Source organism: Culex quinquefasciatus, chromosome 1, assembly GCF_015732765.1.
Source record: "Culex quinquefasciatus strain JHB chromosome 1, VPISU_Cqui_1.0_pri_paternal, whole genome shotgun sequence".
Lineage (NCBI taxonomy): Eukaryota > Metazoa > Arthropoda > Insecta > Diptera > Culicidae > Culex > Culex quinquefasciatus.
The window spans coordinates 28,189,503-28,203,093 of NC_051861.1; the positions used below are offsets into that span (position 1 = coordinate 28,189,503).

Consider the following 13,591-nt stretch of genomic DNA (forward strand, 5'->3'; position numbering starts at 1 on the left):
TCGACGAAGTCGGCGTTCCCGTCCGGGTTCGCGGCTGAATATCGTTCGTCCGACCTTCTGGCACCATGTACGGCTATACACTGTAGAAATACATTTAGAAATGAGTTTTGAGCGATTTTATCGAGACATTAAAAATGCAACATGGAGTTAAATTTTCTGTCAAGCTTCTGTGAAGTTTTCCATGACAGCTGGGAAAGTTTCACTCCATGTTATCGGCTCACATCTCTCTTTTTAATTTCTCGATAAGGCTTTAACTGCCCCTGATCGCATAAATGTCCCATATGCATGTTTATCGTTTTTGAGATATTTATGCAGTTTGGGTCGAAATCGTGTGATCTTTCAGAAAAGCCTACAATATCCGGAACTTTGTACTAGAAATCAGGAGAAAATCCAGTTTTTTTGCGAAAACTTAACACGTAGCCTTATGTGTGGGACAAATAATTTATCCCACACATAAGGCTACGTGTTAAGTTTTCGCAAAAAACTGGAGAAAAACGCCTTTGATAAATATCAAATGCGTTTTTCTCAGCTTATTGTTTTTGCATATGGGACATTTATGCGAACATGGGCAGCTAAGCCCAGTGAAAGACATATAATTTAACCCAAAAATGACGAACTTCTCGTCACAGTATCCTGTCACAGCCCTGCGAAGTATGTTTGCTGACATATCAGGCGGTCAGTCAAAAAAAAAAAAAAAACAGCTACAACCTAGGCTACAACATTTTTTTTAAATATTTGAGTTATTTCCAATCGAGCAATTAAAAGTGCAACAACGAGTTAAACTTTCTGTCAAGCTTCTGTGAAGTTCACCATGACAGTTGCGAAAGTTTAACTCCATGTTACCGGCTCACATCTCTCTTTTTAATTTCTCGATATGGGAGCGTTCTTTTGTAACGTAACGCAAAAAAAAAATGGATTTATAGACCTCCTCCCTCCCCCTCTCGTAACAAAATTTTCATACATTTTTTTAAATTTTGTATAGAGCTTAAAACGGCCCGACCGTCGTCGCCCCGACCCCCCTCCCTCCCCCCAACTGCGTTACCCAATCGAAAAATTAAAACACTGAAAGCCCGACCATGGTAATTTTAAGAACATTTGCTAAAAATGCTGCTTATTAAAATAACTGTGGCTTTTTGGTGAAAGTAAACGCAAAAATGGTAGAATGTACCATGCTTCCACGAAATTGCATGGTAGCAATTACGAATTCATTATCATTCTTTCCATATTAGAGGGTTGAAATTACCATACCGCTCTCGACATAGTAAAACTGACTGCGTTAATCCATTAATTCAAGCACGGAATGTTTTTAGCAAAAATACGTCGGTGCGTGTTTTCAATTTAACCCTACAATATGGTAGCAACTACCATGGTTGGGGTTTCAGTGAAGTGCAACATCGAGTTAAACTTTCTGTCAAGCTGCTGTGAAGTTTATCATGACAGCTGCGAAAGTTTCACTCCATGTTACCGGCTCACATCTCTCTTTTTAATTTCTCGATATAACTATCGGAGTGAAACTTTCGCAACTGTCATGGTAAACTTCACAGCAGCTTGACAGAAAGTTTAACTCCATGTTTCACTTTTAATTTCTCGATAGATAGATAGCTTAACAGAAAGTTTAACTCCATGTTGCACTTTTAATTTCTCGATTACGATTTCAAAACAAAACAACTTTATTTTCATATTGGTCCTTTGATGAAAAGGGTATATCGACGGTAACATTTCAAAAGGCATCATGTACATTTTGACACTTTCTGAGTTATTTCATATTCTGAAAGTACTCCTAATAAGCTACTTCTCCACCAAAAATGAGCAAAAGTTACTTCAGTAAAGTCTGTTTAATCATGATTTTAAATGAAGTAACATAAACAAAATCTCTGCCATCAGCAGTCCCTGTTTATATAGCCCTGTCAACCTGTCAAACAAAAGACTACATGAACCTCGTGACGAAAAAAAAAGCAACATGAACAAAGCGCCATGTACATTCGGCGAAGAAAAACGAATCATAACAAAGCGTCCCCCTCAATGACAGCAGGGTGATATAGACGTTGGTGATTTCAAAAGAAGTTATTGATGTGTATCAAACCCTATTTGAGTCGTTGATGTAACGTTGACAGTGCATTGTAAGTCAACGCCTTAAGCTGTCAGGAAGTAGTTGTTATACCACCGTTAACAATTGTAAAACTACCTTATAAAAGCGCCCTGCGCTAGTAGTTCGTCCTCTTTCGTCAACGGACCCTGGACGAGTCGGGTCAACCAAGAAGTCGTCGGAAATACAACCTGGTAAAGTATTTCTACAAAGTGTCTTTTATTCCCTCGTATCACAATACAGCAAAGGCGACGAGGTGAAAAGGAAAACGCGTAGATATCGATGCGAGTGGAATAATGAGTGCTTATTTGATAATCGAGAAGAAAGTGAGTTGTTACCATCGTAGTGGAAGAACATAACCTCAAACGAACATGTGCTCGGTGGGTCATTGTTTGTTGGTGGAGAAAGTTCGGAGATCTAGCTCAGATCAAACTAAGCGGTCAGTGAAGTGTCTCGATTGTCAGCCAGTGAACACGTGGTCAAGGATGGTCCTGGAAAGATCAAGGTTAGTGGAGGAGAATGGTGACCAGTGGTCCAGAGCGGATTCAGGTAAATTCTAACATGCATGCTGTCGGTTAGTTTTTTGTGGTCGTCGGCAGTCGCTTCGATCCGCCGCCATCGAATCTGGTGTCAAGGTCATCCTTGTCGTAAGAGCCTCAGCCATGTCAGCTGAGTACAGTCTTTAAGAGTTTCCACGTGGTAAGTCACGGTGTTTGAAATTCAGTGTTTAGAAGTCGGCAGTCAGCCATTTTGCAGTCAGTCAGTGAAAAGTTCATCAAGCCAGTCTTTGAACTTTTAGTCAGTCAGTCGTTAGTCACGTGTTGATCAACATTCGTAGAAAAATGTTTCCAGAACATGAATTCGGTTAGTTCTTGAAGCTAATCATTGTTGACAGTGTCGAGTCAACAATAAAGTCAGGCTAGTCCTTCGCATTCCATGAAATAAGTCGAAAAGCCGGTGAAACAAAAAAACGTCGTCAAGTCGAACAAAAGGTCAGGTCAGTCAGAGTTCTTAAGTAGCAGTTCAAACAAATATTAAAGCCGGGAGAGTTGATGTGTATCAAACCCTATTTGAGTCGTTGCTGTAACGTTGACAGTGCATTGTAAGTCAACGCCTTAAGCTGTCAGGAAGTAGTAGTTATACCAACGTTAACAATTGTAAAACTACCTTATAAAAGCGCCCTGCGCTAGTAGTTCGTCCTCTTTCGTCAACAGACTCTGGACGAGTCGGATTAACCAAGAAGTCGTCGGAAATACAAGTCTGGTAAAGTATTTCATACAAAGTGTCTTTTATTCCCTCGCAGTGTTGCAAATGAGTGATAAAAAAGCTATCAATAGATTATTTCTGCACCATAAATATCCGAGAGTATAGTGGCCGTCACTATAGCTTGTGAGATCTCTTCTTGTGTCTTGTGATTCCCAGCGATGTCATTCTCTCTCTATCACTCTTCCCCTTTTCCTCGACTATGCGCTCTCACCGCTGAGTCTCTCAATCTCTCCAAAAACTGCAATGAGAGAACGCGAGATGGCGATTAGGATCCGACCACGGATGACGTCCCGTCAAACTGCGTTTGCGAAATTGGTTTTGTGGCGGCTTTTGTGGTTAAACGCTTTTGCGGTAGGATGATCGTGGAAGCGGGAATGAGAGAGAAAAGGAAAATGTCAATCGCGAGTGGGTAAACACGAAAACGTGCTCGGATATGTTCGGCGCTGAGAGTTTCAATGAAGAGAGAAGAGCAGTTGTATTTGAGGCATGAATATTCAGGCGGGATAATTGTAGTTGCTGAGAGCTGATATTTTGATATTTTAACAACCCTGTTCCCTCGTATCACAATACAGCAGTTATATTTGTTTTTCTCATATAAAATTACGGAAATAATGTTTTATTGAATTTTGATGATCAAGTATCAATAAAAGCAACGTTTTTCATCGTTTGTTATCATTAGAACATCTTATTTTGCTTTTATATTAAAATGGGAATTGAAAATAAATGCTCAACATTCAAATGCGTTTTTCACAAAACGCATGGTTTGTACATGATGCTTTTTGAAATGTTGGCGTCGATATGTGGAAATTGAAAACAAACATGATGTGATTAACATTGGCCTTTTGCAAAACTGATTGTTTTTCACATAAAAATCAACTTTTTAAACTTTTCTCGAAATACAGCGATAGTTTATAAATATATCGAGAAATTAAAAGTGCAACATGGAGTTAAACTTTCTGTCAAGCTGCTGTGAAGGTTTCCATGAAAGCTGCGAAAGTTTATTTCAATGTTACCGGCTCACATCTCTCTTTTTAATTTCTCGATACGACTAAATGCATCGTTTGCAGTAAAAATCCCGTTTTTTACATTTTTGACTTTGGACCTTTTACAATGTTTTGCTTGAATTATCAAAAAAAAAAAAAAACAATCGAGAAATTAAAATGAGAGATGTGAGCCGGTCACATGGAGTGAAATTTTCGCAGCTGTCATGGAAAACTTCACAACAGCTTGATAGAAAATTTAACTCCTTGTTGCGCTTTTAATTTCTCGACGATAGAAAAAAATATGTTTACAGATGTTTACTATCGATAAATTAAAAGTGCAACATGTAGTTAAACTTTCTGCCAAGCTGCTGTGAAGGATTCCATGACCGCTGAGAAAGTTTCACTCCATGTTACCGGCTCACATCTCTCTTTTTAATTTCTCGATTAAATTTGTTCAGTTTAAAAATGCGTGACGTACTTTGTGCACGCTCTCCCGCACACGTCCCCACTTTTTGCATAAACAAAAACAAAGCAAGCGAAACGTCAACCAGTAACATCGTACGATTTTTCTCCAAGTACGACGAATTTGTAATTTTAAAAGCTCTTTAGCGTAAAATTCCACAAAAAATCGACTCACATCCAAAACCCAACCGACCATGGAGGAGTCCGACGTTCATATCGACGTGAGCGGCAACATGGAACCTCCAAAGGAGGACACAAAGCTGGGTGGATTCAACATGTCTTCGTAAGTGTCGAAGGTTTTCTGGAAGATGACTCAATCGGCTAATAATAACAAATGTTTCAGGTTCACCAGTTTCTCCGCTCGGATTCCGAGCCTGTGGGAGCTGCTGCGGTTAACGCGACAGAACGTGCGTCCCTGGTCCGAATTTTTGCAGACGGCCAACTTTAAAACGGTCGCGAGCGTCCCGCGGTTGACGAATCGAATCATCCGGAATTTGGGCTACTTCCAGAGCAATTACCTGTTTGTGTTTCTCGGGCTGATTGTCTACTGTTTGTGAGTGGTTTTGGTTGGTTTCGCAAGGTCACTTCAATTTAAACTCACGAAAATCCCGATTTCAGATTGACGTCCCCGCTGATCCTGATCGTGCTCGGAGGCGTTTTCTACGCGTGCTACAAGATCAAGCAGGCAAACACCCCGGTGGCGTTCTTCTCGCGGCAACTCAACACGAACCAGCAGTGCATCGCGGTGAACGTGGCGTCGATTCCGCTGCTGTATCTGGCCGGTGCCGGAGCCGTCATGTTCTGGGTGCTGGGAGCGTCGTTTTTCGTCATTTCGCTGCACGCGGCCTTCTACAACATTGACGCGATCGTGACGGAGGACACGGAGACGTTCCTCACCGAAACGGTTTAAAACGAAACAGTCTGGAGAAGATCCCACTAAACGAATGTCAATTTGGTCTCCGTTTTCCGGCGGGTTGGTCTTGTAAAGATCGACGCCAGGAACGAGATTTGAATCAAAATTTTCTAACACGTGGCGCTTGAAAGCGCTTTGAGTGTCGCGATCATCACTACTAGACGGTAATGCTAGAAATTACTAATCGATCCTTATTTGTTATCTTTTATCTTACATTAGCCTTATTCAAACCAAGTTCAGTTCATGGACGGATTATAATAATCACTTTCGCGCTCATATCAGAACAGTGGAACTGCTGTTTAATAAGCAATTTGTTTAGTTCTTAACATACGCGTACTATACAGTGCAGTTTTCATTTGAGCAATAAAATTTCGTAACAATTTACATGTGTTTAAATGGTGACAAACCCCCTTTTTATCATCGCAAAAGAATTGAAATTTCAAATTCATTCGTGAATCTCTGTCTGTTTGAAGCAAAACTTGTTTAATATTCTATTTTCAAAATTTGTTTCAAAAGAATGCTCCAAAAACGCAGTAAAACATTCGGAATGCTTTGAAACTGCATAAGAATAACCCATTTTCAGGAACGATGACATTTTGAGAAGAATTCAATAATTTTATCCAATATAGGTCAACTTTGGGTGAGCGTACACAAATCCGCTTACCTCTGTTGGCCAGCACTGGAAATTCTAAAAGTCCCAGTGTTTAGTACAGCTAAGTTAGTTTGCTATAAAATGCTCACGAATAGCAAAAACTTTCACGCTAGAGGTTTTATTTGGCGCCTAACATTTCAAAAGGGCACAAGACTTTTGTAAACAATAGTGTATCTCTTTCCTCGAATGACAGTTTGCATAAAGTGTGAGAGGGATACACTCTTGTTTACAAAAGTTTTGTGCCCCAATGAAATGGAGAGCACGATTTTTGCCAAAGTGTCGGGCGCAATCCATAAAAAGTTCGGCATTTTGCATATTGTTCGGGCGTAATCTGTTGAATGAGCTGCTGATTTTTAAAGTAAGCAAGGTCTTTTTGCATTTTTTTATGAGTGGCTATATGTAAATTTTGCGTTACGTAACAGAATTTTCCATCACCCCCATCCCCATCCATCTATTTCCGCAACATTTCGTAACAGACGCCGACACCCCCCACCCCCTAAAAAACGCTCCCAAATGAATGAATGTCTCAAAAAATAAAACTCGCTTCCAAATCTAATTAAAGTCTCCTATTTATTACCGTAAACAATACAATCTCACTTCACGTCCGGCTGCCGACCCGTGCCCTGAACCGCCACCGCCGCCTCGTCCTTGACGCCAAAGTTCGGGTACAGTTTCGCAACCTGTCCCGGCGCGGTGCACAGCCGGCCGCTAAAGTCTATCCGCTTCTGGCTTTGGGCCCGCTCGGACGAGGCCAGAATGTCCAGCAGCGATCGCGTTCCCGGCCCCGATTGGCCCTTTTTCAGCGCTCCCCGGCCGGACCCGCTGGCCGCAAGCAGAGCCGTCACGGAACTGTCCGGGTTGGTGCTGGTGGCCGACATCGAGTGGGGCGGCGACATTGGGGAATCGGTGGTGGCTCGGATGACCGACGCCCGGTGCGCGTCGATGGGTTCGTCCTTGTCGGAGATTTCGATCGGAGCCCGGCTGCGGCAATCGCGGATGCACTTGAGGACCGCCTTGTGGCCGGCGGAGGTTCCACTGAAGCTGACGACCATTTCCAGCTCGGCCCACAGCAGCCGGTACTGCTCTTCGCGTTTGTTTCCCTTGAGACGGTGGCCCATGTTGGGTAGGGCGAGCGATTCCTGGCGACCCTCGAGGGTGGCCAGATTGTAGACGATCTTTTGACACTGCAGAACGTCGTCGTCGGTCAGTTCGGGCTTTTGTGTTCGCAGCAGGATTGGTTCGACGAATTGGCGCACGTTGTACAGGATGGTTCCGCCGAGCGTGATTGGCCAGTAACGGCTGTTTTTCGCCAGTTTTGTGCGTAGTTTGAGCAGATTTTCGTCGGGCGATCGCTCGGGGACCACTTTAAGCGGCACAATTCGGTGCAGTTGCATGAGCTGGCCAAAGTCATTGATGCGGTAGTCGGTGACGCGTCCTCCACCGCCTTCGGAAATCGACGGCGGTTCCTCGAGGCAGCTGCGGGACGTGTTGAGCGAATGAATGAAGATTTCACCGCCATGCGCAGACAACAAATGACTGGTAATTTTACCGCCAGACTTTTTCGGCATCTCCAGCAGCACCGATCGGCCGTTCAGCAAGAAGTTGATCAGGCACGAACTGGGCCGCGACGTGACGTCCACCGGAGTCACTCGGCACTGGGCAAGGCACGGTTGCATTTCGGATGAGCCACAGCTACGCGGGGTGCACCACTTCAACGTTACCGTTTCGTAATCCGATCCGTCCTTCACGCTGTGAGGCAGCGCCAGTTCCGTCCCCAGGAACACCGAGTGTGCCGTTCGGCCGTGAAAGATCTCCACGTCGTAATTTGCGCTGGAACTCGCGTTCTGCTCTTCCTTCATGGGAATTCCCGTAACTGTCGTACTGGCCAGGTCAAAGTGTGGCAGAATCAGGTGCGTCAACTTGTTCGAGATTAAGTGCGCCTTGTTGGAATGAATTTCCGACTTCAAAATCGGCGAAATGTCAATCAACCCACGATTGTTCACCATCGATTCCAGATTCGACGGGTACAGATTAATGATAACCAAGTGGCACTGGTCAATCTTCAAGTACTCCTTATGACTCGCCGATATCGTATTCTGCTGCATCAGCACCGTCCGGAAAATGTCCTCCAAACTCTTCATGCTGGCGTCGTCCCGCGCCGAGGTAATGCAAATCACCCGCCCCAAATTGTACGTGACCTGCTCGTTCGCCGCCAGCTGCTCCTTCTGCAGATCCGTCGGTTCCGCCAGCGCCTCGATCGCCGCCCTCAACCCATGAATAACCGAGTAATCATTCGCCTGCGTTTGCCTCGGCGGTATCCCGACCATGGACATGGCATTCATCACGTGCGTCAGACTCTGCGTCGAGGCATTCCACGTATTGACAATATGCGCAGCCGTATCACTGACAACGAACCGGATCAACTTCCCCCCGGGGAACAGATCCCACGCAATCCGGCAGTACTCAACGGACGCCTCGACCGAAGCCGTCCACAAACTTTTGCTGATCGCCGGAATCGGAATCTTGCTCTTGATAAAGTCGCAATCGATTGGCGCCTCGCACGAAATGCCAAAGTACGGCGTGTGGTCCAGCACGAAGACCGTTTTGTGGTTGAACTCGGCCATCGCGCGGCCGGAAAAAAAGCGATTTCTGTCCGCGGCGGGTCAACTTTTTCGGTGATTCGCAAGAGGTTTGTTTACAACAACGCGGCGCGCGATTGACGTTCCGCGACTTTGAAGTGTCCCTGGTGGTGAATTTTGATTTTGAATATTTGTGTACACTCAAAATCAGAAGTATCCCTCAAAAGGGTACTTTCAATACTCAAAAAGCATACTTTTTATCCTTTTCATAAGTTCACCCTTTTAAAAGGGTATGTCAAAATCAGTACATTTTCGATACCCTTTTAAAGGGTGACGACGGGTGAACTTGAAAAAAGGATACTTTTTACTTTGAGTGTACACTAGGGTGTGTAAGTTTTTCAAAAAGTTCTCGGATCAAGTTTTAGTATGGTTCCCCATGTAGGGCATGCCCATAGGGACTTTCATGCCAAATATCAGCTCATTTGATTGTAAACTGGCTGCGCGCATCGAGGTTAAAGTTTACATGGGAATTACTATGGGAAATTGGAACTTTTTGTTCAAACGCTCCTACAGGCCTGGGAAAATCACGCGCCAACTTCTGGTATGGTCAGGCCTATGGGGAATGGTCTGGAAAACACTTTTCCCGAAGAGAGCATATGGATTCGTTGTCCCTAGACCTGGCCTATCGACAAAACATCCGATGTCTCCGGAATCAACGGTTTTCCCTCAAAAAGCATCAAATTTTCCTTAGCATGCTATGAAAGCTTGATGAACATCGCGACGCCATACGTCAGGCAGCTACCACGTGGTTGAAATATTTGCAAAAAAATACAAATTCGCTATGCAAAGATTCTGAATTCGACTAAATAATATCAGGATTACTCAAAATGATCATTTCTGGAGTTTTTTTTTGAAAAGGTCCAATAAACCAAATTTCCAGTTTTTGCTTTTTGGGTGTTTTTAGAACCGCCTTGAGTCAGGGGTATTGAAAAACACTCAAAAATTTCCCATAGTAATTCCCATGTAAACTTTAACCCTGATGCGCGCAGCCAGTTTACAACCAAATGAGCTGATATTTGGCATGAAAGTCCCTATGGGCATGCACTACAAGGGGAACCATACTAAAACTTGATCCGAGAACTTTTCGAAAAACGTACCCACCCTCGTGTACACGCTCACCGTGTTCGCCAACATTAAACACTCAGAAATAAGTAGCTTACAAAATTCAAATTTGAGTACTTTTCAATCAAATTCCCTGAGCTTTAGTTAAATTTAACTGCAATTATTGGGTCCTAATCTGCCCATAATTGAAGATTCGGCTATAGAGCTTTATGACGTTTTGCGTGCACACATTAGCGCACCATTTGATTTTGCTGGCCGGACAAAATTTAACCTCAATCTTTTTCGTGTACGTACACGCAATACATACGCACGTAGATTACTCTATTATGTCAAATCAAGTAGGGGAACAGCATCTAATTCCAGCGTGCCTCTAATGTTGGCAGGTCAGAACTTTAACATTCAATTAATGCTAATTAACAGTCAAAACCCGAAGCCTGCAAAATGCGTTACAGTAAGTTTTCGCAGGCTTGGGAAATATGCAAAATAGCACCAAACTTCAATGTTTTATAGTGTTTTGGAATCGTCAAAATGTGCATGTCAAAATATGCAAAATAGTGGATTTTTGAGCGGGGCTCGGGGGGGAGAAGGTGAACGAAAATATATCCGAGCAAAATGCGTGACAGTGTGGTGACAGTAAATCTGTAAAATTTATATCTTATGCAAAACATGACCAAAACCTCGACCAAAACTCTAAGTTTTATAGAGCTTTGGAAAGGTTTTCACCTGAACTTTATGTCAAAAATATAAAAAGACTACGTTTTCCATAAAGTTTTACTAAAATGTTAAGTCAACATTTATTGTTCTATATACTAACATCAGTAAGAGATTAAAACATGACTTTTCATTAGAAACATAATCATGCGACATATCTAACTTCCCAAAATTTCATGAATAGTCATTCTACAAAAAAATTTAACCGATTCAGCTGAACCGGTTCAATAGTTGTACCGGTTGAACGTTTCTGGCACAAAATGTATCATGCGACATATCTAACTCTTTCAAATTGCCCGAAAAGTCATTCTGTAACAAAATTGAGCTGATTCAGCTGAACCGGTTCATCCAACCGGTTCAAAAGTTGCAGCAGGATTCCAAAATCATAAAGGAATTTATCTGAGACATCGCAGAATGACACTCTCGTCGCAAAAAAATGTCAAAAACCAGACAAAATAAAACAAATACTATTGTTTATAAAACAGCTCATTTACCAGTTAGTAAAAAGTCATGCTTGTGCTTGAACAGCCTGCTACTTGGAAGATGTAAACAAAGTGGGATCATGTTTCTTAGGATGAATTTGGACAACACTGAAAAAATGCAAATTTTCGACAACATAAAAAAATCAAATTTATTTCTAATACAGTGAAGTTTATCGTATTGGTATTTTTTCATTTAAAATCAGATTTAACATCTCAAAAATGTGAATAAAACTTTTTTTTAGTTTTTCAAAAAATATGTTTCTTTCATAAAGTTGTTAACCCCTTCCCGCTCAGAGCAAAATCAAGATTTTTTTTCGTTTTTCTTCATTTCTTGTAACTGGTTGAATTAAATTGGATGAAATTTTAATGATGATAAGTTAGCACACGGCGTGATTTCTAGAACAACCTTTTCAGGAAAAAATAGTCATCGCTACTCTCAAATGTGTCTTATAGGAAATTTTCTCAGCTTTCCAATGCTTCTAAGAGCGAAATGTTTCATCGGGAAATTTCTGAGATATCTCTATTTTAAGTTTTTTGGTTTAAATTCCTTTATTATTTATTGGAAATTTTGTACTACCAGTTCAGAAAACTTATCAAATGATGTGTTTCAAGTGTCATTTACTCATCAAAATGTGCAAAATAAGGCAAGAAACAACTTTGTAGAAGGTTGCAAACCGCTAAACATTTTGAAAATTATGTTTTGTCTGAGTTTTTGGATATATGATATTTATTCAGAAATTAAAATCATAAAACAGTGTAAAAAATATAATTTTTGCAAGAATGATTAGATTTTTAATTTTTTTGTGTACAAATATCACGTGTCTGCTCTGATTAACCTTTTTCAACCGAAACTTTGGCAGGTTAGTGATTGTTAATAAAATTTTAATGAATAAATTTGATATTTACTTAAGTAAACATTAAACAGGAACATATAAACAATATGATTTAAAATGTAAAAAATGTGAAAATGTACTACATATTACTGTTGCAAGCTTCAAAAGTCATATTTTCATGAGTATAAAATAAAGATAAAATTTTATAAAATATTTTCTGTTGAAAATGGACTTAAAAGTAGCAATAAAACTCAAGTCTTTCAATTCAGAATGCTGAAAACACTGCAGCGACCTCAAATTTAAATCATTAAATTTGTCCATTTTTCGAACCTCACCACAGTTCTGACCATGCGCGCTTACGCAAGCATAAATAATTTTACCCGTCGACTCGCGTTGCGCGACAAATAATTAAGCTTATGTACAGGTGTGGATCATGAGTCATCCTCACCTGAAAAGCCCTTTATTAAATTTCGCCAATTGTTAGGCAATTAAAAAAATGGTTAAGCTTTCAATTATGAATGTGCGATGTTATTACACAGGGGAAATTGAGGGTGTGGCTTAACCAAATTCATTGGCATGTTTGTTCAATGGAGAATTCGACCTTCTCATTATTGACTAACAATTTTGAGAATGTTTTAGGAACATAATTTTGATATTCCAATAACATAATTTAAAGTTTCACGACAATGGTTCGAACCCATGACTTCCGATTTTGAGGTGTACTCACTACACCATACGGAAAGTCATGAAGAATTGGAGAGGTCTGCATAATTTAATTCATGAGGTTCATCGATGCTTCTCATCGAAACGGACCACTTTTAGTAGAACAAAATTTAGTAGAGTTTTCGGGGACTGACTATAAAAACCCCAAAATTCTTGAGGAGGGCAGTTAGTTCCAGAAATTAGTTTCAGAATTAGTTCCAGTCAGTTCCAGCCAGCTCAACTCCAGTCCAATTCCAGTTCCAGAAGACGCCCCTGACCAGCCAGACCCGCCAGCAGCCACCAGTAGCAGAGGCCTCAGTCCAGCCGGACTTAGCGGTGGAGGCCGCAGTCCGCCGGGACTTAGCCGCCGTGAAGAGTCCGCCGGGACTTAGCCACCGGGAAGAGTCCGCCGGGACTTAGCCGCCGTGGAGTCAACCAGGGACGTAGCAGAGTTCGGGTCTGGCATGGCTCGGCGCAGAGGTCTGGAGGACAAGTCTGGCTTCAACGTAGAGAACTGGCTCGACGAAGATCTTAATGCAAAGTGATGTGATCGTGCGCGTAGAAGTTGAAAGTGTTACCGCAAAAATGTAATCTTCAAAAAGTGTAATATACAGATAAGTGATGTTTACTGATCTGTTTTGACTCTACAAGTAAATATCACAAAAATCCTGGAATCCTAAACCGCTCGGGCCGTTCAACACTGTCACAAACTTTTTTTAAATATTATTTTAACAAAAAAATCAAACAAAAACCTTTTCGAAACTATTTGAACAAAAATCAAGAAATATTTTTTTTAGAGA

At 41.6% G+C, this 13,591-nt stretch overlaps 2 protein-coding genes across 2 annotated transcripts; one reads left to right on the forward strand and one right to left on the reverse strand.

Moving 5' to 3' along the window:
- Positions 1 to 4,847: 4,847 nt before the first annotated feature.
- LOC6042018 (prenylated Rab acceptor protein 1) lies at positions 4,848 to 6,094 on the forward strand. The gene is made up of 3 exons (XM_001851130.2): positions 4,848 to 5,080; positions 5,141 to 5,350; positions 5,416 to 6,094. Exons 1-3 carry the CDS (start codon positions 4,992 to 4,994, stop codon positions 5,705 to 5,707), a joined length of 591 nt encoding a protein of 196 aa, XP_001851182.1. The 5' UTR covers positions 4,848 to 4,991; the 3' UTR covers positions 5,708 to 6,094.
- Positions 6,095 to 6,913: 819 nt separating this feature from the next.
- Positions 6,914 to 9,100, reverse strand: LOC6042016 (protein asunder). Its single transcript, XM_001851129.2, has one exon. It carries the CDS (start codon positions 8,984 to 8,986, stop codon positions 6,956 to 6,958), a length of 2,031 nt encoding a protein of 676 aa, XP_001851181.1. The 5' UTR covers positions 8,987 to 9,100; the 3' UTR covers positions 6,914 to 6,955.
- Positions 9,101 to 13,591: the final 4,491 nt, after the last annotated feature.